Source organism: Bos indicus, chromosome 13 (genome assembly GCF_029378745.1).
Source record: "Bos indicus isolate NIAB-ARS_2022 breed Sahiwal x Tharparkar chromosome 13, NIAB-ARS_B.indTharparkar_mat_pri_1.0, whole genome shotgun sequence".
Lineage (NCBI taxonomy): Eukaryota > Metazoa > Chordata > Mammalia > Artiodactyla > Bovidae > Bos > Bos indicus.
Window position 1 is genome coordinate 63938905 of NC_091772.1, and position 23535 is coordinate 63962439.

General features: G+C 50.5%; 2 protein-coding genes across 4 annotated transcripts in view; one reads left to right on the forward strand and one right to left on the reverse strand.

Annotated features, from left to right (window-relative positions):
- The first annotated feature begins 399 nt into the window (after positions 1-399).
- On the forward strand, positions 400-2085 carry MAP1LC3A (microtubule associated protein 1 light chain 3 alpha). 2 transcript variants are annotated; one of them, XM_019972288.2, is made up of 5 exons: positions 402-609; positions 920-975; positions 1060-1166; positions 1471-1640; positions 1919-2085. In XM_019972288.2, exons 1-4 carry the CDS (start codon positions 570-572, stop codon positions 1631-1633), a joined length of 366 nt encoding a protein of 121 aa, XP_019827847.1. In that variant the 5' UTR covers positions 402-569; the 3' UTR covers positions 1634-1640; positions 1919-2085. The 2 variants fall into 2 exon arrangements, with proteins under 2 accessions (XP_019827846.1, XP_019827847.1); XM_019972287.2 differs by having other exon boundaries at positions 400-609; positions 1471-2085.
- Positions 2086-2289: 204 nt separating this feature from the next.
- Positions 2290-23535, reverse strand: part of PIGU (phosphatidylinositol glycan anchor biosynthesis class U) — a 90694-nt gene continuing 69448 nt past the window's right edge. For both annotated transcript variants that reach the window (XM_070801533.1, XM_070801534.1), the window contains 2 exons: positions 17449-17591; positions 2290-2720 (listed from right to left, as the gene is read on the reverse strand). In XM_070801533.1, coding sequence (XP_070657634.1) covers positions 2607-2720; positions 17449-17591 — 257 coding nt within the window. In that variant the 3' untranslated portion in view covers positions 2290-2606. The remainder of the gene's footprint in view (positions 2721-17448; positions 17592-23535) is intronic.

Genomic DNA, 23535 nt, shown 5'->3' on the forward strand with positions numbered 1-23535 from the left:
ATCCCCAGTGCCTCCTACCGTCCCAGGACGGAGCAGGCTGTGAGCGCTGTCAGATGACACAGTGACGGTGGGGACAGCAGAAGGATGCTGTGCCGCAGCCCGGCCCCGCCCCTCCCGCCGTTGGAGCTCCGAGTCTGCTCCCCCAACCGCGTTGGCCTCGCAGGATTTGCAGCCTCCCCTCAGACCCGGCCTTAGGGAGACGGCGCCCCTCCGCGCCCGCCCCTGCGCAGGCTGTGACGTCACAGGACTGTGACGCGCCCTGGGAGCCCCCGCCCCTTCGCGGCGCGGGGCCGGGAACACAGGCTCTCTGCGCCGTGACGTCACGGGTCCGGGCGGGTAGATTTTGCGTCGGCCCAATGGGAGCGGCGCGCCGGCCTCCCCTTTAAGGAATGTTGTGACCTGACGTCACCCGGGCGAGTTACCTCCCCGAGCCGACGCCGCCGGGCTCAGCGCGAGCCCCGGAGCCCTTGTGCGCGAGGCGCGGAGCCCCCGGAGCCCCCGGACCGCAGCCACATCCCTGCGTCGCGCGCCCCGGAGGTCCGGCCTGCGCGCCCCGCCGGGCCGGCGCGATGCCCTCAGACCGGCCTTTCAAGCAGCGGCGAAGCTTTGGTGAGGCCCAGCGGGCGATCTGCGAGCGCGGGTTGGGGTGTGGGGGTTGGGGGTGTTGGCCGACAGACCCGACTGCCGCAGGTGACGTCAGCTCCGTGACGTCAGGCTCGGGCTGGACCCCCGGGCTGGGAAGCCGGCTCGGGCCTGGGCCGGGGCCTCTGCCTCCCATCTCTGTGTTGTGCCTGGGCCGCGGGGCCCGACGGCCCTCGGGGGCGGGAGCTTCGAGGAGGCGGGGCGGGGTCGGGGCCGCCCCTCGGGTACCCGCGGGGCGGAACCTCGGCCCGGCCTCATACCCGCCCGTTGTCCGTAGCCGACCGCTGTAAAGAGGTGCAGCAGATCCGCGAGCAGCACCCCAGCAAAATCCCGGTGAGTCCCTCCGCCCCCTCCCATCCCGGCCCGACCCAGGCCCCAACTCGGGCTTACGCGTCCCCCGTCCCACCCGGCTCCCAGGTGATAATCGAGCGCTACAAGGGTGAGAAGCAGCTGCCGGTCCTGGACAAGACCAAGTTCCTGGTCCCGGACCATGTCAACATGAGCGAGTTGGTCAAAATCATCCGGTGCGCGGGCAGCAGCTGTCAGAGGGGGGACTTGGGTTCTGCTGGGATCAGGCAGGGCGCTGGGTCTTGCGGCGAAGGAAGGGGTGGAGGTGGGGTATGGGACCGGGAGCTGGGTCCCTGTTCTGGGGAGGTTGGGAAAGGTCAAGGTCAAGGCTGGGGTCAGTGTCCAGTCAGAGGTAACTGCCTCTAGAAGGGCCTGGGATGGGTGTGAAATGGAGGATCAGGGTCATTTTGGGGAGGGGTTCAGGCTGCGCTCCCTAACATCCAGGCCCCTCACAGTGTGCTTGCCTCCCGCCCCCCTCAGGCGCCGCCTGCAGCTCAACCCCACTCAGGCCTTCTTCCTGCTGGTGAACCAGCACAGCATGGTGAGCGTGTCCACGCCCATCGCGGACATCTACGAGCAGGAGAAGGACGAGGATGGCTTCCTCTACATGGTCTACGCCTCCCAGGAAACCTTCGGCTTCTGAGCCAGCAGTAGGGGGGGGGTTGGCTTGGGCATGGGGGGGCCCTGTCAGGCTCTGCCCAGGGAGCTCCTCACACCTGAACTGAGCTGCCTCTGCTCCTGCCCCTGGTGGGTGGGGCAGAGGTGCCACCTCCTAGCCAGGGGGTACCAACTGCACCTCCTCTGCCCCTGGGTGGATCCTGGCCCAGTCATGTTAGGGGGTTGCTCTTCTGGGTGCTGGCTGGGATTGGGGAGAGTGGGGAGCAGCCCCCAGCACCCCTGCTCTGTGTGGTTTGTCTTTTTTTTTTAGGCCCCTGCCTGTCTGCCCATCTGCCCCTCCCTGACCTGAGGCGCTGCCCCTGCCTGGACCTGCCCACCCCTAAAGGACTGGCCCTGGGCTCACCTGGTCTTGATGTGGTGTATGGATCTGTGGTCACTGTCCCTCTGCAGAATAAAGATTGCTCAGGCCTGCCTGGCCCTCTGCCTCCAGCTGCTTGGGGACTGGGAAGGGCTGGGGGGTGGGGAGAGGACTGCCCCACACCATCTTTGGCTGGCCCGCACACAGACCTATGTTCTGTGGACTCAGCTCTCTCAGGAAACCCACACCTGTGTGTAGTGCCCCACGGCAGTATTATGGGTCATGCCCACCCCTTCCAAGAGTGCAGTGTGGTTCCAGGTAGATGTGTTTGTAACAAAAAACATTTATTAATTAGCCACAACCTAACAAACCCTGCTCACCTGCTTCATCCCCTTTCCTGCTTGGGAGGGAGGGCTCCTTGGTATGCAGAGCCACAAAGTGGGCGATCCAAGGGGAGATGCTCCTGGTGACTTCCCCACGGACCTTGCTACTGGCCTTGGCTCCTCACTGGTAGTCGTCACCTTGGACTCAAACCTCATCTGCCCTTGGTCTTGCCTACTGGCAACTCTGGTTAGAGGGCTTGGCCCAGCTGCTGGCCCTTTCACCCCAGAAGTCTGTGCAGCCTTGTGCCCAGCCAGGCCTACTTGAGCACAAGCATGGCCTCCGTGCCGTCCTTGGCGGTCAGGTAGAGGCCGTGTGTGAGGTAGTACTCGCGCCGCAGGAAGGCGTAGAAATAATCGGAGATGAGTAGGATCTAGGGGGAGAGAGAGGTTGTGAGAAGCTTCATGATACCTGCCCCTGAACCTTGGGTCACTGAGGGGCCAGGTAGGTGTTGGGGAGATGCTGCCCAAGGAACCCCCCCATCTCAGGGCATACACTTGAACCTGCAGGGTCTCACTGGCCCCTCAGAAGTTGCCCTACCTCCTCCACCATGGTCTTCCACCCCAAGCCCTGGCCTTAGCTCTACACTGGTGCCCTTCCATCTCACCTGGGTGCCCACTGGCCCTTTCACCCCAGCCGTGTCCCCTGTCAAACCTGCTTCTCCCATTGGGAACCTATTTCCCCCATCTTCCATCCAGGTATTCAGGCCACAGAATCAGCAGACTCGTCTCTTCCCCACACCAAGCCCCCAAGCCTATTGGTTCTGTTTCTGTCTGTCCCCACAGGTATCACCCCAGACAAAGCCACTGTCATATGAACAGCAGTAGTCTCCTCTCTGGGCTTCCTGACCTCAAACCTCCCGCCTGCCCCACCCTAGCAGCAGAGGTTGCTTTTCAAAACACAAATCTGGTCATGCTACTTTCCGGCTTAAGGCCTTGTAAAGGCGCTCCATGGCTCTTCGGGTGAAGATCAAACTCTCTGGGGCCAAGGCCTTGCACCTGGCGTGTATGCTTCAGCCTCTCCCGTGCTCCATCTCACCCAGCTCCAGCCACACTGGCTTCTTCCCTCCCAGTGCCGGATCTTTGCTGTTTCCTCTGCCTGAAATGTTCTCTTTCCCTTTCATCTCGTCAACACCTGCTTGCCCTTCAGGCTCAGAAAGGATCACTTCTTCAGGGAAGCCTCCCTCACACCCCAGATTGGGTCTTGAAACCATTCACTTCTATGGCAGCACAGACCCATCCAAATTGCAGTTCTGCCTTCATCTGTGGGACTGCCTCATGACCACAGCTCCTCCTTTGGCCTGGGCAGAGTCCAGAGTGATTCTGCCATCATGGTGTCTGTGCCTGGCTTGGTCTGTCTGTCCTCTCTCAGCCCCAGAACTGAGAGGGCCCTAGCAGCTCAGTCCACCACCTCCTCTCCCTGATGCCCTGAAGTGAACAGGGATTTGCCAAGGCCCCCAAACCCTGGACCTGCAGTCTTAACAATTCCATTCATCCTAAGCCCCCAGGACCTCTGCTGCCTGAAACAGGATGGATGTGGGGAGAGGGGCTCACCTCTGCAGACACCACCAGTTCTCACGCACTTAAAAGCTTTTCAGGCTATCCACACCAACCACCTCAACACAGATGGGGAGATGTAAGCCTGGAGCTGGAGGAGCACCTGGCTAGGGTCTAAAGGCAAGTCAGAGGTGGGCGGTGGAGCCTGGGGTCTCAGCCTCAGACCCCCCAGGCCCCTGTCCTGGAAAGCCTCCCTCACATGTGGGCAAGAAAGAGAGCACAGAGGGGTCTGGAGGAGGCCCTCGGAACCCACACCATCAATGGCCTCAGGACCACGACCTGCCATTCTGTCACCGCAGGAACTCATCTAGAAGGCTGATGGAACCCATCTTACAGACGAGGAAACTGAGGCACCAAGAGTTAGTTGGCCTAAGGCTGTACTGGGAGAGCTGGACTGGTGGTCATCACCCTGCAAGGCGATACATCTGGGGCCCAGTGTGTAAGAGGCCCAGAAGCCTGCCGCTGAGGCTGTCAGGGCAGAGGCCCTGAGGCCTTGTCCCATAACTGCCTGTGGGGCACAGTTACCACAGCAAGGGCGGTCCTCACCCCCAGCAGTTGCTTTCTCACCCAGGTCCAAGTGCCTGGGGAAGAGAACCTGGAGCTGGTGGGGACTGATCCCTGAGCCAGGTCAGATGACGGCAGGTGCAGAGTCACAGTTCATAACAAAAGAACTCCAATGTCACACATAATCAACTGGCCAAATAGGAAGTCAAAATACTAGGTTATTAGTTTGAACCATATGAAACTGCCATTTATGCAGATCAAAAATGGTTGAGTATTAACAATTTGATATGATTCAACTTAATATAAACTGGAAGAAAAGAAAGAGTAGTAATCTAGAAGTACCAGAGCAAATAACTGTAAGACCTTAAAGAGCTATTCTTTTTCCTTATAAGCCTAAACTTTGTAAATTATATATTCAAGTTATGGTGATAAAAATTAAAATCAATCAGTCAATAAATGACTGAATAAATAAATAAATGGAGAATTCTTTTTGGACCTTTCAAGAGAATTCCAAATAATATACATAGAGACTCTCCCCTTAGGAGGAGGAATTTAATTCTTGCTCACTCGCCACCCCCTGCCCCTGAGCTTAGGCTAGACTTCGTGACTCACTTCCAAAGAACAGGGAAAAGAGAAAATAGCAACTCTGCACTGGAGAAGCCTGGCAAACACTATCCTAACCAAATGATGAAGGGTAAACAGCATGAAGTGTGGCCAGTGTGTACTGCCTGAGCTTTCCAAAAACCTTAAATGTGGCCTCATGATGAGAAAAGCATCAGACAAACCCAGAGGGGACACTCTTCTGGGATACCTGGCCAGGATACCTCAAGACTGTCCGTGTCAAGGGAAATGAGGAAAGAGAGCATGAGCGGAGGACACAGGGGAGACGTGACTACTAATGCAGTGTGGTACCGGGCCTGATCCTGGGGGAAAACGAAGACATCAAGGGAAAACTGGGGAAATGCACATCAGATCTGGGGTTTGCTTCGTCGTAACAGACCAGGGTCAGTTTCTTGGTTTGGACAAACATACCACGGTACTGGGGCTTCTACCAGTGGCTCAGCAGTAAAGAACCTGCCCGCCAATGCCAGAGACATAAGAGTCATGGGTTTGATCCCTGGGTGGGGAAGATCCCCCGGAGGAGGGCATGGCAACCCACTCCAGTATTCTTGCCTAGAGAATCCCCACGGACAGAGGAGCCTGGTGGGCTCAGTGCATAGGGTTGCAAAGGGCTGGACAGGACTGAAGCAACTGAGCATGCGCACACTGTGGCACTATGTTAACATGGGAGACTAGGTGGGGGGCATATGGAAATTCTCTGCACTATAAAATTATTCCAACATTTACACATTTTAAAAATCAATGTATTATTGTTATATGCAACAACATGAATGAGCCTCAAAAATATCTTGCTGACTGAAAGAAGGCTTCAGGAAATGTACATGAAGATTTGTGTTTTACCATTAATAAAGGAAATTGAAGATGACTCGATGAAATGGAAAAATATCTCATGCTGTTGAACTGGAAGAATTAATATTGTTAAAATGGCATGCTACCCAAAACAATCTACAGATATAATGTGATCCCTTATCAAGTTACCCATGACATTTTTCACAGAACTAGAACAAATAATCCTAAAACTTATATGGAACCATGCAAGACCCAGAACTGCCAAAGCAATTTTGAGGAAAGAGAACAAAGCAGGAGGCATAACCGTCCCAGACTTCAGATAATACTACAAAAGCTACAGTAATCAAAGTGTCCTGATACTATCACAAAAGAAGATATGGATCAACAGAAAAGAAAGCTGAGAAGTAAATCCACACACCTACAGTCAATTAATTTTCAACACAGGAGGTGAGAATATACAATGGGGAAAGACAACCTCTTCAGCAAGGGGTGTTGGGAAAGCTGGACAGCTGCATGAAGTCAGCAGGAAGAACACATCCTCCCACCATACACAAAAATAAACTCAAAACAGCTTCAAGACTTAAACATCAGACATGACACCATAAAACTGGAACACAGGCAACATTCTCTGACATAAATTGTGCCAATGTTTTCTTAGGTCAGTCTCCCAAGGGAATAGAAATAGAAGCAAAGACAGACAAATGGGACCTAATCAAGCTTACAGGTTTCTGTACAGCAAAGGAAACCACAAACAAAATGAAGAGACAACCTACAGAATGGGAGAAAATAGTTGCCAATGATGTGACTGACAACAGCTTAATTTCCAAAATATACAGCTTATACAGTTCAACAACAAAAAGCAACCCAACTGAAAAATGAGCAGAAGGACTAAATAGACATTTCTCCAAAGACGACATACAGATGGCCAACAGGCACATGAAAAGATGCTCAACGTCGCTATTAGAGAAAAGAAAGTCACAACTACCATGAGATATCACCTCACACTGGTCAGAATGGCCACCATTAAGAAGTCCACAAATAACAAACGTTCTGAAGAGGGTGTGGAGAACAGAGAACCCTCCTATACTGCTGGTGGAAATGGAAGTTGGTGCAGCCACTATGGAAAACACTATGGAGCTTCCTCAGAAAACTTAAAAACAGAGCTGCCATATGATCCAGCAGTTGTGCTCCTGGGCACATATCCAGAAATAAAAACCATAATTCAAAAACTGTACACGTCCACAGCAGCACCATTCCCAACAGCCGAGACGTGGAAACCTAAATGCCATCGGTAGATGAACAGGTACAGAACACACACAGTCAACAGAGCACTACTTGGCCGAAACAAAAAGAACTAAATGATGCCCGTTTGTAGCAACACGGATGGAACTAGAGGTCATTATACTAAATGAAGTAAGTCAGAAGACAAGTATCATGTATCATTTATATGTGGAATCTAAAATATGATAATATGGACTTATCTACAAAACAGAAACACACAGAGAGCAGACTTGCGCTGGCAAGAGGGTGGCGGGGAGGGGCTGGGTGGGAGTTTGCGGCCAGCAGAGGCAAACTGTTCCATACAGAATGGAATGACAAGGTTCTACTACACAGCACAGGGAGCTGCACTCGATATCCTGTGATAAGCCCAGTGGAAAAGAACATTAAGAAAGACAGGGACTTCTTTGGTGGTCCAGCAGCTGAGACCTCACACTTCCATTGCAGGGGCACGGGTTCAACCCCTGGTCAGGGAACTAAGATTCCGCATGCCACAGAGCAGCCGAGAAAAAAAAATGTATATATGTATAACTGAATCACTTTGCTGTACAGCAGAAATTAACACAATATTATAAATCAACTATATGTCAATATAAAGTTTTCTTTAAAGATTTGTGTTTTTCACTGTATGTAAATTTCACATAAGAAAAATATAAGTTTTGAGCTCTGGTTAACAATACACATGCTGAAATATTTGGCAGGAAATGTACTGATGTCTGTATTTCACTTTGAATACATTACAGAAATAAGATGGATTGAGAAATGGATCATTTGTGATCACCCAAGTATAAGAAAATGGTAATGCTGAGGTCCAGGTGGTAGATATACAGGTGTTCAAGGTTAAATCTTTCAACTTTGTTTGTATGTGTGAAACTTTTCATAATAAAGCAACAGGGGAGTGTGGTGTGAGGGACAGAGTCCTGCGTGTTGGCTTGGTTTTCTGGGATCGAAGTCCTGAGTGGGTGCCCTGCCTCTGCCCCCAGGGAGAGGGCATGTCGGGGACACACTGGCCTAGAGGCTCTGCACTCTCTGAGGGAAGCCCCCAGCCGTCACAGGCTGGCTGAGAAAGCCTCGTTTGACCTCAAGGCTTTCCATGTGGGCTGAGGAGAAGGGATTTCCCTGAGGCCCTGGGATTCAGCTGACATCGTACCCGCAGACCCAGCGCCCCTTTGCCCCATCTGAGCAGGGCAAGTCGGGAGAGGAGCCTGGCCAAGTCGGCGGCTGTGTGAACCTGTGTGAGCCACTGCCCCCTCCCTCCCTGTGCAGCACTGTCCACGTCCGTACAATGAATGATAACTCTAGTTTATTCCTCACAGTCGTGGCCCCCTGGTCCCTGCTCTGTCCCTCTGTGCTTCCAGAGACCTGAAGAGCAACCCATTCTTTTGGTTTTTTAAAATGTTTTAATGGCTTTAATGTGAAAACAAAAGTGAAAAATGTTTTTATGGAGTATGAAAACCTGGTTGTGGGGAGTTCCCTGGTGACCTAGCGGTGGCCTGAGTTTAACCCCTGGTCAGGAGAACTGAGATCCCACAAGCCAAGCAGCACGGCCACAAAAACCCCCAAAAACCGAGTTGCAGGATTTCCAGTTTATTACATGAAAGTGAGAATTACATGATGTAGGAACTGAATGCTTTCTAAGGTAGTTAGTGGTTAGAACTGCAAAGGTCAGTGTCCGGGAGGAGAAAAGCACCAGTGCTGATAAACGCTGCCATTACAGTATTTTATTCTTATTAATAAGAATGCTGATAATACTCAGGCATTAATTTAAGCACTTCACTCGTGTTAAAACAGTTACTTCTTGCAATAAACCTTCATTGTAGGTACATAGTTATCCTATCTTAGAACAAAGAAACAAAAGGTTCTTCAAGTAACTTGACCAAAGTCGTACAACCAGCAAGTGTCAGAGGCAGGCTCCAAACCCAGACCGTCAGGCATCATACACCACACGCTGACCCACGCTGCTGGAGCCGCTCTGCTCTAATGGAGCAGCCTGTTAAAGCCGCCCTCAGCGACCACAGCTGAGCCCCTTGGCCTCACTTGCCATCAACCACCAGTTGCCACCAATTTCCCTCAGAATTCCAACTCAGCCCCCTCTTGCTTGAAGCCCTCCCTCATCCTCCTGGCCCCTGAGGGGTCACACACACACACACTCACTCAGACTCTCTCTCATACACACACACACACCATGAAAGCCTCTCACTTGCCCGCTCAGAAGCCTCCAGTGCTCCCCTCTCCCTGTGCTGCACCTGCGTGTCCCCGAAGCCCCAAACACAGCCGGGGCCACACCTTGGTGCTTCTGTGCAAGCCCCACCCCTGGGCTAGGATGATCTTTCTCCCAAAGGGCTCCTTCTCATCCCTGGAGAGGCAACGTCTCCATCTCCCACCCCCAGAGTCTTCCCCCAACCCCCACGCTTAGTTCCTTGATCCCTGAAGTGAAGTCACTTCCCATTGCTTCCCCCCTAAACAGGGTGGCATCTGCTCCAGCTGTGGGACCCCAGACCCAGCATGTGGTTGGCATCCTGCCCCCATGAGGGCTCAGTCAGACCACATTCCTCTCACTGGCAGCTCTGGGTCATGATGAAGCTACAGACAGACAGACAGACAGTCGTGCTGAGTGGCTTGTAGGATACTAGTTTCCTGACCAGGGACCAAATCCAGGCCCTGGCAGTGAAAGCACCGAGTCCTAACCACTGGATCACCAGGGATGTCCCAGAAGATGAAGATTTAATGGAGCAGCTGATAAAAGGCGGCCGAGGACAGAGTGGGTAGATCAGAAGTGGTATGAAACGGTCAGAACACGCTCCACCACAGGGTGGGAGTGAGGAGAGACCAGGAAACCAACTCCTGAGTCTCTGCCCTGGGCCGGGTCCTTTAACAATTAGCACATCAGTGGCTCAGCAGTTGGAGAACCTGCCTGCAATGCAGGAGACCCAGGGGATGCGGGTTCAATTCCTGGGTTGGGAAGATCCCCTGGAAGAGGAAATGGCAACCCACTCCAGTATTCTTGCTGGGAAATCCCATGGGCAGAGCAGTCTGGCGGGCTAGTCTATGGGGTTGCAAGAATCGGACACGACTGAGCAACTAATACACACACTCAGGAACTGTCACAATACCCTGGGCAGGGCTTATAAGCCTCAGAGATGAGCAGACTCAGAGGTCAAGGGTCTTGCCCGGGATCACAAGGGAGTAAGGGACACGTTGGGGCTGCAGTGTCTATCCTGCCTGCCTGAGGCCCAAATGCTAGTCCATCCTGGCCCCCACAACCCTTCTCAGGGGTCTGCACCCACATATGCTGGGTCCTGCTGTGGCCCTGTGCTCACACTTCATATCCACTAGGCCCAGAGCTGTGCTCCCAGTTCACAACTGTGTCACTGAGCCAAGGAGACAGTTTCTTGAGAAAAGACAAAACGAGCATATGAGACATGAGAGTCAGCAATTAAGGCAGCACATCTAGAAGCCATGGGGCTCAGGATTGCAGTCATGGCCAACAGCCCTGGGCTGCAGTGTCCTGGAGAGGCAGGGAACCCCAGGCATGTCCCGGTTCCCCAGGTCTCATTGTGTTGGGGATGCTGACACCTGACAGCCACGACTGGGAGAACTCCCATGGCTGTCATCACTGACAATCACAGTGCCTCAGCCCCCACCCTTGCTGCCTGGGATCTAGGAAACGGGGATTTAATGGGGAGCAGGAAGGGCCAAGGGCAGACTTGTGGAGCTGGACAGGGCTTAGGTGTGACCAGGCAACTCAGGCCTGAATGGACAGGCGTGGGAAGAGATGGTGGAGAAGCGGCCCCACCCTCTAAAGTTCTAAAGATGCAAAACAGTAGGGAAATCACTGGATCTCAGCTTCAGGGTCGGGAAGGTCACGAAGGTAGACCATAGCTGGTTATGAAGGCAGTTATCATCTAGGCGGCACTTTCCAATTCATCCAAGTTTTCCCCACTCACTTCCATACTCTCCACTCACGACCCTGTTCCAGGCTGGGGACACTGAGGCTACCAGCTGCTCTTACCAGGTCTCAACAGCCCCCTCCCTGTGCTCCAGATTCCAGCTCACACTCCTGATCTCTTCCCTTCCTGGCAGAGGGAGGTTTTCAGAGCACAAGTCTGGTCTCAAGTGTCTTCACTTCAGACTGACAGCTCAGCCTGGTCCTCAGCATAACTTCTGGCTCTGACCACAGCTGTCTTGAAATGGCCTCATTCCCTATTAGGTGGCACGTGCTGGTCCTACAGAACTGCATTCCACACCAGCTCCCTCGGGCTCTCACCCCCAGGCCTCACCTCTCAGAACCTGGTTTGAACCTGGCACGTCCTGCAGGACTCCACTTAGAGGCGGCGTCCTCGCAGAAGCGTCCTTAACCACCAGCTCTGAGCTCCCAGCACAGTCACCCTGCCCTGGTCCCGCCCATTTCCTTTTCTTTGTCTCCCACAGACAGCAGAGCTTCTGGGAAGCAGGGCTGTGTCTCACATACCCCTAGCAGGGTGCCTGGCACCTAGTTAATATTTACAAATCAATCAACTAGACACGAAGTTATGTGACTTGCCCAGGGCCAGTGAGCTGGGCAGGGAGGGGGCTGGGAGGCACTGTGGAGTTCCTGTTGGCCTTGACACCCCTGTACTCAGTCCAGGCTTTTTCTGTCTCTCTGGTTGTGAGGGTAAGAGAGAGGGAAAGGGCCTGTGAAAGACAAGTCTGGGATGCTGAGTGTTAAGTCTGAGGATGGGAGGGACAAAAGAATGAGCTAAGATGTGGACAAAACGCTAGCAGCTGAGGAGAGAGAGCACCCACGTGCACACAGCTGGACAAGGATGAGGGCTCCCGCCTGGGCCACTGGCGCCTCACGTCAGGAGGAACAGGCCTCCCAGCCAGGGCCATATACCACCACAAGAATGAACCTGGCAGTCCCCTGTCTGTCCATAAACACAGGCTCCACACCACTGGACCGCTGGTGACCTGCACAACCTGCCCCACATTTTTTCTCACTGGGGAAGGCAGATTCCCTTCCCCAGAAGGACACACAGGACTGAATGAGCTTCCACATGAGTGAACAAGGAAAGATCATGGAGAGGTTTCATTAAAAAGAAAAAAAAAAGTCATACTTTCATCATGCTGCCAACAATAAACACGAGTGAGTAAAGTCGCTCAGTCGTGTCCGACTCTTTGCGACCCCATGGACAGTAGCCTACCAGGCTTCTCCGTCCATGGGATTTTCCAGGCAAGAGTACTGGAGTGGGTTGCCGTTTCCTTCTCCAACAATAAAACACACACACACAAATAAAACTCCTCCACGAGCAGACGAGGTCATGTCAACACACAGGGAAAGGTCCAGGAGGCTGGACAAGCATGTGATCCAGAAGATTAAAGGGATCACTTGGGCTTGCTCCCCAGTAAGAGCTCTTTCAACATGAGCCACTATTAATCATAACTCTAGGGGAAGATTTCCTTATGTTACCTGTTTTTAAGTTGAATTAGGGCAAGTGGGACACCTTACCTTCCTCTTAAAACAGCTAAATTTAAACATTCCTTTTTGTTTACACATAATCTGGCTCAGCGGTAAAGAATCCACCTGCCAATGCAGAAGACTCGGTTTTGATCCCTGGGTCAGGAAGATCCCATGGAGAAGGAAACGGCAACCCACTCCTGTATTCTTGCCTGGGAAATCCCATGGATAGAGGAGCCTGGTGGGCGACAGTCTGTGGGGTTGCAAAAGAGTCAAACACGACTGAAGCAACTAGACAACAAATCCTAGATGACAACATTTTCCTTCTGCTCGTCTCTGAATTGCAGAAAAAAAGGGTTTTTTTTAATTTTTTAAAAAAAGAGAGAAAGATTGCTCTCTTTCCCTTGGTTTCTAGGTCTGAGTGCTTCCTTAGGGATTTGCTCTGGGTATTTGAAGAGCACCTTGCTCATCTTAGCTCCCATGTCAACACGTGTCAACATACAAATCCTCTCACCCTGCCCCACCAGAGGTGAGGTTATCACCTGTGACCCGGAGGTCACTTGCTGAAGGTCATACAGTGGCAGAGTGGGGGACCTCAGTCAATCTATCCGTCTAATCCCTCCTTCTCTCTGGCACGTGTACATGTAAGACACAGACACACCTCTTACGTACCTATGGATGGTTTCCCGTTGTCATTTCCTGGTTACTGACTCTCAGGCACAATTATAATCAGCAAATGTTCTGTGCCACAGGCTAAAAAATACTTCATGGTTCCGAGGAAAGGATGGGGCCTAAGTCACTGGTTTACCTGCTAGTGTCATTAATAATTACTGATGATTTGTTCTATTATGAAACATGGAACTGACCAACTCAAACAGAGCAGGATTTAAAATCTTCAGGCTGAGATGCGCTCTACATTCAGCTCCAGACTCAGCAATGGATTTTCACCTGCTGAAAATCCGTACTCATCTGGTTCCCACGACAGCTTTGCTCTGTCTTGCCCAGGGAGGGGAGAATAAAGACCAGGTGACTATCAGGCACTGCTGCAGGTAGAAGAGCTGGGAAAAGCAGGCTGAGGGACTGAGGACACCCTCCGAATGCCACACAGCTCACCAGAAGCACTAACTGTAGGTCAGACGGAGGCTGCACTGGCTAGGGCTGTGGACGACATGAAGGGGCTTCACCGGCCATTGAGACCAGGATCTGGCAAGAGCGGGACAGAGCTGCCACCCCTCGACCTTAGCCAGTGGGGGTGACCTGGCCCCCACTCCGCCCACCTCCCCTTCCTTCTGAGTCTGGAAGGCCCAGCCCCCACTCTTGTCCCCTAAGGCTTTCCCTGACCACTCAACAGGAAAGTTGATCTTGCTCTCTTTGGATTCCTACAGTGGTTATACTCTGCACATCTGGCCATTAATCACATGATGTTCTCCCTGGCTGTCTTTGGTTCAATCATCCCACAAATATCTGCTAAACAACTGCCCTGTGCCAAGCACTGACTGGGTAGCTGGGGACCCTGCAGTGGGTAGGAGGTGGATTTCTGCCTTCGTGAAGCTCACAGGCTGGCGGGAGAGGCAGAGGGAGAAGCAGGTAAATTATGTAGAGTTATAAACTGGGTAAGTGCTATGAAGGGAACACACAGAATGCCAAGACAGAGACAGTGGGGCAGGGAAACCTCACAGAAGATCTCTCTGGGGAGGTGACCATTAACTGCTATGAACTTCTAAATGTCCATTTGCACTTTGCGGCTCCCAACAGGTTGGAGGGCAGGAGAGGCAGACCCTCACAACAAGGGGCGCTCTTGTAGCTCAGTTCATGCTCTGGGACAAGAATGTGACTCTAAGGACTGCCTTGGTGAGTAAGTGCCCCCTCTGATATGCCCCTTGAGTGATCCAGTGGCGGCAGCAACAACAAAACCCGGAGCCAGCAGTCCCAGGAAGCATTTGACCCAACAGACCTGTCTCTGGCTCAGAGCACAAAGCCCAGACCAAGGAAGTCGACGAAACAGGCATGCTGGATGCCTGAACGAACGGCCAGCTTCAAGACACCTGGCCCACTGCCAGGAGGCCTGGAGGCTGGCATGACCTGTCTGAAGGGCAACTTGGCAAAATCTGCCAAAACATACAATGCTTACGCCCTCTGACCCAGTAAATCCCATCACCTGGAATCTATCCTAGAAAATACTGGCATGTGTGCGCAAGAGGATGTGAGGAGATACGCAGGGTTCTTCCATTTATAACATCGAATCACCAGAAGCAACGTCAATGTCCATCAGTAGCGGCCTATCAGTCACATAAATCACAGGACATCCTGCCACAGAATGGGTTATCACGGAGCCGTTAAAAAAAAAAAAAAAAAAGTGATCTCAAGGTAAAATTATCAAGTGGAAAAACAGCCAGTTAAAGAATAGTACTCAGCGTGGGATGTCTTTACGTTTGCATGTGGACTTAGAGCTATAAGTCTCTTAACACACAGAGGAAGCTTGCAAAGACACACACCAAACTGATTCTAACAATCACATCTGCCACAGGACAAGAGGAGACACAGGCTTTACTTTACATCTCATATGCTTCTATTTTGTCTTCTTTTCCCCGGCAGTAATGAATTCACTCATATGATTAAAAATGCATTTTAAAGAGTTGTTTTTTTTTTAAGATAAAGTTCAATGCCAAGAGATCAACCTAGTGTTTCTCCATAGCTCAGCCTCTAACACTCTTCATCCAGCTGGCCTTGGTTCCTACCTCTAACCACTTCCTCCTTTTTCCAACAATTCAGTTTCTCCTGGCTTCGCGGCACCTGATGACTTGTAGACATTTCCCATAACATTTTCAGACACCGTTTTCTCATAAAGACAGCCACAGGACAGAAAGCTGTTATCTGGAAAGTTCCATGGATACTTCATACCACTGCAACTGTATTCCTGACCCACAGTGACCTGACGACCTGACAACAAGCTGTGGACTATTTCAGTGGAGCTTGCCAAGCCCCCCAGAGGCCCAGGGCACGCCCCATGCCAGTCATCACTTTCAAAGGAAAAGGAAGGAGATTTTAGCAAGAGAGAAGAGCCAGAACAACTTTTTGAATTTCTTCAAGGTACTTCAAGAAATTTGCAGCCTGCAGATTTCTGTTTGTGTGGACAGAGGCAGGAGGTGCTGAGTATCCACCAACAGTAACCTGCATGTGTGACAGGCAGAACAGATTCCCTGGCTTGCTCCCATCCAGCCTACAGGGCTCTCCATCTCTCTTCCTGCTGTGCACAAACTAAGATAAATAGCCAGGCTGGACATGAGTTGTCCAAAAACATCCATGCAGGAAATACCAGACCCATCACTCATTCCAAGAGCCCTAACTCCCTTCTTCTTTCCCAGCAGCTAACCTTGGAGACAAAAAGTCTCCGTGGGGATTATTCACTGGCATCACTGGTCTCTCTAGCGAGCCGTGCTTTCCATTTGTCCATTATGCACAGGAAATGCCAGGCTGTGCCAATTGTAATTGAAATGGTGAACGGCACAAGTGATTCTCATAAGACCTTGACAATTAGGACACAGCTGATCTGAGGGAACACAGCATGGTGAACGAGGGACCCTCAGAGAAGTGTGCTAGGACAACCTGCAACAGAATCGCTGGAGAACTTGTTAAAAATACAAAATCCAAGGACTTCCTGGCAGTCCAGTGGCTAAGACTCCACGCTCCCAATCAATGCAAGGGGCCTAGGTGCGATCCCTGATCAGGGAACTAGATCCTGAGTGCCACAACTAAAGATCCTGGTGCAGCCAAATAGAGAGATATTTTTAAAAAAAACAAAATCCAATCAACACCTCTGGGAGTGGGATCAGGGAATCTGCTTTAAAAAAATCAAAGCCATGTAATTGTGACAGCTGTAGCATAAACACAGGACTTAAAAACACCTTAACAAGGAATCTGCATTTTTTTTTAACAAGCTTCCTGCAGTGACTCTGATGCAGAGAACCACTGCTCCATGGCCCCAAGGGAGAGGCTGTCTCCAGGTCGGAGTTCCATGCTGGTCCTTCTCATTCTAGGATGGCCTCTCGGCCTCCTCTCTGGCTAAACTACTTCTCTCCTAAGGACGCTGCCTTTGCTCCTGCTGCTCCAAAGTCCGCAAAGTCTCCCCTCCCCACCCTCACAAACCGCTCTCACCCTGGGGACCGCAGTCCAGGAAGCGAAGGAAAGCAGAGCATAGGGGAAGAGCACACTAGCCAGGATGGTGCGGTCAGGCTCTCATCCCGTGGTCTCTCGCTCTTGCCCCACGTTTTGTAAACAATGATGATGTAACAGCTGAGATCACTGAGAGCCCTGGTCATGTGCATCACGAGGTACTTGCGTGGCCATGGGCGCCTTCTGTTCTGTAAGTACATATAAGCCCCACCTGGAAAGCCAGTGTGTTATGTGATGTTATGGCTGCTGCTGAGTCTGCTGCACCAGCCAGAAGAGAATAAATGTGTCTGCAGTTCCTATGGCTCCTCGCGTCTTCTTCCACCCTCTTAGCTTGCGCCTTGCCTATCCTGGGTTCAACTAATAGTTCGCACAGTGAGATACAGCGAGACAACTGGTGCCGTGAGCAGGATCAGCAATATACCAAGCCTTCCCCGAACTTGGTTCCTGGCTCCTCCAATGACCTTGGGCAATCGACAATCTCTGTGAGCCTTGGTTCCCATTTGTAAAACAGGGATCACTGTCTCACAGGCTTGCTGTGAGAATTCAATGCAATAAACGTTAGCCAAGTTCAGCTTCCCCCACTGCTCTTACTGCCCTACCTTCTCTACAGAACCTCGAGCTACTTGAGGGGAAGAACTGCCCCTCGTTCACGTCCAAACACCTGTTGGCAGAACCCAGGGCCCAGGTGGAATGTTTGAGGCTGCAAAATGAATCCCTGTTGCTGGGCTGTCCTTAACTCTTACCTGCCCAATGTTGAAGGTCAGTGTGATGGCATAAAAGAAGTTGGAGTTGGCACTTCCTGCGTAAATCCAGAGATGCCACAGGACAGGGAAGAGCAGGGAGCAGATGATGATGATACAGGCGAGGACAAATATGTTTCGCAGAACTGCAAAGAAGATGGTCACCATTAGCAGGACTGCAAAGACACACGGTCACCATTAGCCTGGCGCTGACTCTCTTTGGGTCCCTTGCGGTGATGGCCCCCAGCACAGACAGGCCCAGGAAAAGCTTGGTGGAGCTCAAAGGCAGAATGCCCCTGCTTCCCCACCCCAACACACACACACAAGACACAACCTCAGGTCCTTGGCAATGGCTCCTTCTGCCTCCTTCCACGGGAGGTACTAGACTTGGACTCTACCTCCGACTCTGGGCTCAACTGGCTACAGTCAGTAATGCTGTGAATGCCTCTGGGCACTGCAAGAGGCGGGGGAACTTCAGCAAGACACTGCCCTTAAACCCCCAATCCCAGGGTGTCCGTGAGTAACTCCTCTCCTGGCCCCAAGCAGGGTGCTTTCTGACCTCTGTGGATCATAGATACGAATGGCAGCACCAACCCCTCAGTGTCTCTAGGGTGCCACAGCCCAGGTCTTAGGAAACACATTTTCCATTCTCCTCAGTTCATATCTTAGGTCCCCTGCCTTGCTTTTCAAATGTCCCTCACTCTTCCTTAGATGATCTCTCTTTGATACCCTCCCTCTTTACCATCATCCCCCTACTCCCTGAGGGAACCAGAATCTCACCAGGGGGAAGCTCCCCCGAAGCCCCTGGGAGGACCGGCTACACACAGTGGTCTGCGGGCAGGCCAGCAGGCAGAGTTCCACTGGGGTAAGGCAGCCTGAGAGTGGGGCACAGGCCTCAGAGAGACCTGGGTTAAAATTCCTAGGGACTTTCCTGGTGGCCCAGTGGTTAGGAATACGCCCTGCAATACAGGGAATGCAAGTTCACTCCATGGCTGGGGAACTAGGATCCCACAAGCCCGCGCACTGCTTTTAGAAGCCCCCCACGCACCACATGAAAATCCAGCAAGCTGCAGTGAGACCAATGAAGCCAAATAAATAATTTTAAAAACAATTCCTGCTCTGCCAGCAAGTTTCTCAGAATCTCAGCTTCCCCATCTCTAAAATAGGGCTAAAATGCCTACTTCATGGAGTGTTCCATGAATTAAACAAGTTGTGGAAAAGCTAGCAAGGATGTATTACTGTGTGTTTTCTATTGCTATGGTAACAAATGATCACAAATTTAGTGGCTTAAACAATATAATGCATTGTCTTACAGTCTGGGAGGACGGAAGTCCACAGGCTCTGGTGGCTCTAGGGGAGAATCCACTTGCTGGCCTTCGCAGCACCCGGAGGCTGTCGGCATTTCTGGCTCGGGACTCCCATCCTCAACCAGCAATGTCGGATTGAGTCCTTCTCATGTCGTATCATTATGACCTCCTCTTCTGCCTCCCTCTTCCACTTTTTTTTTTTTTTTTAACAGACTTTAGTTTTTAGAGCAGTTTTAGGTTCACAGCAAAGCTGAGTGGTACGTAGAGACCGCCCATGTACCCTCCTGCCTACTTCTGCTCTTAAGGGCACCTGTGATTACATTGGGCCCACCTGGATAATCTAGGATACTCTCCCCATCTGCAGGCCATCTGTCATGTAAGGTGATCTAGTCACAAGTTCTGGGGATGATGAGGTGACATATTTGTCGGGAGCAAGGAGGGGGCATTATTCTGTCTAACACAGGGGTCTCCAGACTCTGGGATCTAATGCCTGATGAGCTGAGGTGGAGCTGATATAATAGAAATAAAGTGCACAATAATGTAATGCATTATTATATATATTTATATAATATGCAATTTATATATTCTATATATAATACAGAATACATATCTTATATATTCTATATTATATATATATATTCTATATTATATTATATAACCTAAACCATCCCTCCCCACTCCATCTATGGAAAAATTGTCTTCCATGAAACCAGTCCCTAGTGCCAAAAAAGCTGGGGGCCACTGACCTACCATTGTGATTTTTCCCCCCTTTTAATTCAACAGTAGATATCTGACAGCAGGATTATATGCCATTTTTGTTTCTTTATATTTTATTGTATTTTTTTTTTCAGTGTTACAGCTCTATTTTATTTAGAAGATAGCAGGAAAGTGAGAGAGAGAGAGAGAAAAGAACGCACGCATGCGGGAGAGAGAGTCCTATTTTATTGTATTTTTAAATAAAATAATAAATATCATTTAAAATTAATTAACTAGAATACCTTAAAAAAAAAACTGTGTGATTAATAAAAGCTTAGGTCTGATTCTCCGCAGGCACTCAGTCAATAGAGGTTCCCCTCCTCTCTCTGATCCTGACCTTCAGGAAATCCCTTCTCCAAAGTCAGAGTTCAGAGATATTTAAGAGATGGGGAAACTCCTGAACCTTAAGGCCTCTTATCTCAGCTGTACAATGACTTAGCTGAAATGCTATACTGGGGGTTCAGGCGTTGGAAAGGGGACTGGATTACAGCCAAGGTTCTCAATTCTGGTTGTAAAATGAGCTCACCTAGGGAGCCCCAGGGGTGGGGCCCAGGCATCCATATCTGTTTCTACAAGCTTCCCTGGTGATTCCAATATGCAGCCAAAGCTGTGAGCCACTGGGTCACAGTGGCAGACCTCTGCCCCATAAGAGGCCCGTGCTGGTCTGCAGCAGAGACTTCGCTTGTCAGTGTCACAGTGAGAATAACCAGGCCAAGGTAGTTCAGAGATCTTGTTAGAGCTGAATGTTTTCAACTTAAGCTTCATTCTTTATTGAGTAATTACAGGTGTCTTGCTGCTGGCTGCTGTTTAAAAAGTCCTTTCTTTTATAAAATCGAGACAAATGGCCAGTAGTTGACTGTTTTAGTGTCTTCAGTAAAATAAAAAGTTGGGAACTCTGTCACCAGGATTTTTTTTTAAATGCTAGTAGTCCCTGAAATCCCATGATTTGGAAACACTGGCTTGGAGGGCTTGCAAGGTGCCCTCTTCTGATCTGCAATTTCCACACTTCTGGGTTTTCAAAGCTGAGAAATCAAAGCCCTGACTCAAGCCTCTTGGAGAACTCTAAGAGGCCTCAGTCTTACTCCCAGAAACAGAAGTCTGGGGAGAAAGATGTCTGCACTGAGAGTTATTATTAAACAGTTACAACCTCAAGAAAAGAGATGAAGTGAGTGAAGATCACGCAGTTGTGTCTGACTCTTTGCAATCCTATGGACTAGACAGTCCATGGAATTCTCCAGACCAGAATACTGGAGTGGGGAGCCTTTTCCTTTTCCAGGGGATCTTCCCAACACAGGGATTGAACCCAGGTGTCCAGCATTGTAGGTGGATTCTTTACCAGCTGAGCCTGGTAAAGGGAAGCCCAGGATACGTCTATTTACCATTCCTCCACTTCATCACTATTTACATACTTTTCTCAATGGTTCTTTCTTTAAAAAATAAAACAAAACACTCCTAATACTTTCAGAGGTTTTTTTTTTTTTAATTATTTCTTTTTCTTCATTGGGTCTTCACTGCAGCAAATACATTTCTCTCTAGTTGAGGTGCTTGGGCTCAGTAGGCCTGAGGTATGTGGATCCTAGTTCCCCTACCAAGAATCAAACCTTTGTCCCTTGCACTGGAAGCTGGATTCATAGCTAATGGATCACTAGGGAAGTCCTTCAGTGGTTCTTTCTGATTTCTGGGTAATTATTTTGCTGAAAAGAATACACAGTATTCCTAAAATAAAACTCCTGTGGTCTGACAGTCCAGGTGGGTCTTTGCTCCATGTCTCCAGTCACTCTGTATTTTAGAACAGGTGACAAGGAGGTGACCAAGTGCGGAGACTGAGAGAGGTTCACACGCGCCTCCTGGGGGCAATCGCAAAAAGCTGTGACAATGCTTCCCCTGTGCCCCGAGGAACGGTCACCACATCCAACTGGCTTCTGGCCTGTGGTGACCTTTGCAGGACTGCGGAGCTGCTACTCACTCTTGCTGGCTGACTGGCCTGAGGATTCCAGCTATACGCCAGAGCAGATAGAGCCAGGGACCCAGGGCACAGGACAGCCTGTTCCAGCACCACGGTGTGTTGGAGATGTCAGAGGTGACCAGGTGACCCTTCATCCGCCGTGCTGGGCCAGATGGAATCAGATTTCCCACCAAGTTCCCTGGGTGACTTCCTCTGATCTCTGGCTCCATCACTGACAAACCGAAACCTCAGGCAAGTCACTTTCCCTCTCTGAGCCTCAGGTATTGAGAAATAAAATTCCACTGGAAGAATCCAGTCCCATCAGGAGGGGCACAGAAGGGACTTAGGGACTTCAAAGCTCATGGTGCTGTTTCTTTTCTTAAACTAGGTGCTGGGCACATGGAAATTTATTGTATATTTTTTAAATAACAAATGCATATTTTAAAATCAATATTCCTTTATCTGTATATAATAATTAATACTAAAAAAGAAAACATGAAGGACACATACACACAAAATCCAGCCCTTTGGTAACTGGCTCTTTGAGCTCGACCACTGCAGGCTGGCATGGGCCCTGCCAGCAGGCTGTTCCCTAACACCACGCTTGTGTGTCTGTGTGACTCATCCTGGCCCCAAGCTCCGCAGAGTCCCAGCATCTGGGACCTGCACTCGGGGGAGGGCCCATGTGCCTCTCTTCCCTACTAAGCAGGATAGGAAAACAAAACAGCGAATGTGTGAGCAGGCATGCTGACACTGGTAACTCATGTCTAAACCGAATTCTTAAACACATTAGAAGTCTGAGTATATTCAACCTAGGTGTAAAGACCTCACAAGGTCTCCACTCGCACATCCACACGACCAGGCTGAAGATGCCCTGGACAAACAGAATGACTCATAGTTGTCTTGCCCAAAACAGACACGCCAAGTCTGAGCGTTCTCTACTGCAGGAGCTGCGCCTGGCAGCCAACGCTGTCTGCGGGCCCTTCAGACAAGCTCAACTCGCCCAGTGAGCCAACAACAGCATCTATTAGCTCATCCAGGTTTCCGGAAACCCCATCCTTATTTTTTGTGCATCATCACCCCAGAGGGCATAAAATAGTTCAAGTTTTGAAAAATATGTTTATTTCAATGACTCTGAGTAACTCTGGTTATCAAGCCTGAAGCTTTGATCATGAAACTATGCAGGAGACCTCCCTGTGTAATTAATACTACTAATAACAACAGTGGGGCTATTTACATTTATTCTTTCTCAGACCTCAAACACCCCTGAAAGATATTCTGACAGATGAAAAAACGGGAGACTCAGAAAAGTTATTAAACGACTTGCTAGTAATGGGAAAGCCAGAATTCAGACTCAAGACTGTCTGGCTCCAGACTCTGTTTAGCAATATGGGATGAAAGATCTCACCTGAGGGAGACACCCTCTGTGGGAGAGCCTGCCAGAGCAACTCCGTCTTAGGGGAAAGAGGACCAACGTCCCCAGACTCATCCCATCACAAACTAGGGTATGTTCACATGTTCTGTGCCTTTGGGACTTGCCAAGGGGCCCCAGGCTGACTCTGAGACCCCTCTACTGGGTGAACTGGGTGATTCTTGTCTGTTCAATGAGGATGCCACAAGCAGAAGATGCTACTTCCTGCTTCTGATCTGCCTGACTGGTCACTGCCCCACCTGGAGGAGCAGTCCTGCTTGTCCTGCCCACTCACCTGTTTACCTTTGCTCAGAGGCCCACTCCTATAGACAGGTTTCTTTCCAGCAGCTGGTCAGTTTCACTTCCTGCTTGATACTCAGCAGCCCCAAAACAACAATAAAGACATTTCCTCTGAGGCCTGTCCTCCCCAGGTTTATTGCTGTGCAAGGAAAGTTCTGCAGCTCCCTTCCTGTTTTAGAGAATCAGGTGGTGTTGGGCCACTGGCACTGCCTCTTTATTAGGGAGGTCCAAAAATCCCATACACAGAGATTGGGATTGACATATACACAACACTACTACTACTGCTAAGTCGCTTCAGTCATGTCCGACTCTGCGAGACCCCAGAGACGGCAGCCGAACAGGCTCCCCCGTCCCTGGGACTCTCCAGGCAA

What these genes read in the sequence shown, in the direction of transcription:
- MAP1LC3A (XM_019972287.2), top strand. Translation starts at nt 570, where the DNA reads ATGCCCTCAGACCGGCCTTTCAAGCAGCGGCGAAGCTTTG. An exon ending in CAAGCAGCGGCGAAGCTTTG is followed by an intron (nt 610 to 919) that starts GTGAGGCCCAGC and finishes CGTTGTCCGTAG; the next exon opens with CCGACCGCTGTAAAGAGGTG. An exon ending in AGCACCCCAGCAAAATCCCG is followed by an intron (nt 976 to 1,059) that starts GTGAGTCCCTCC and finishes CCCGGCTCCCAG; the next exon opens with GTGATAATCGAGCGCTACAA.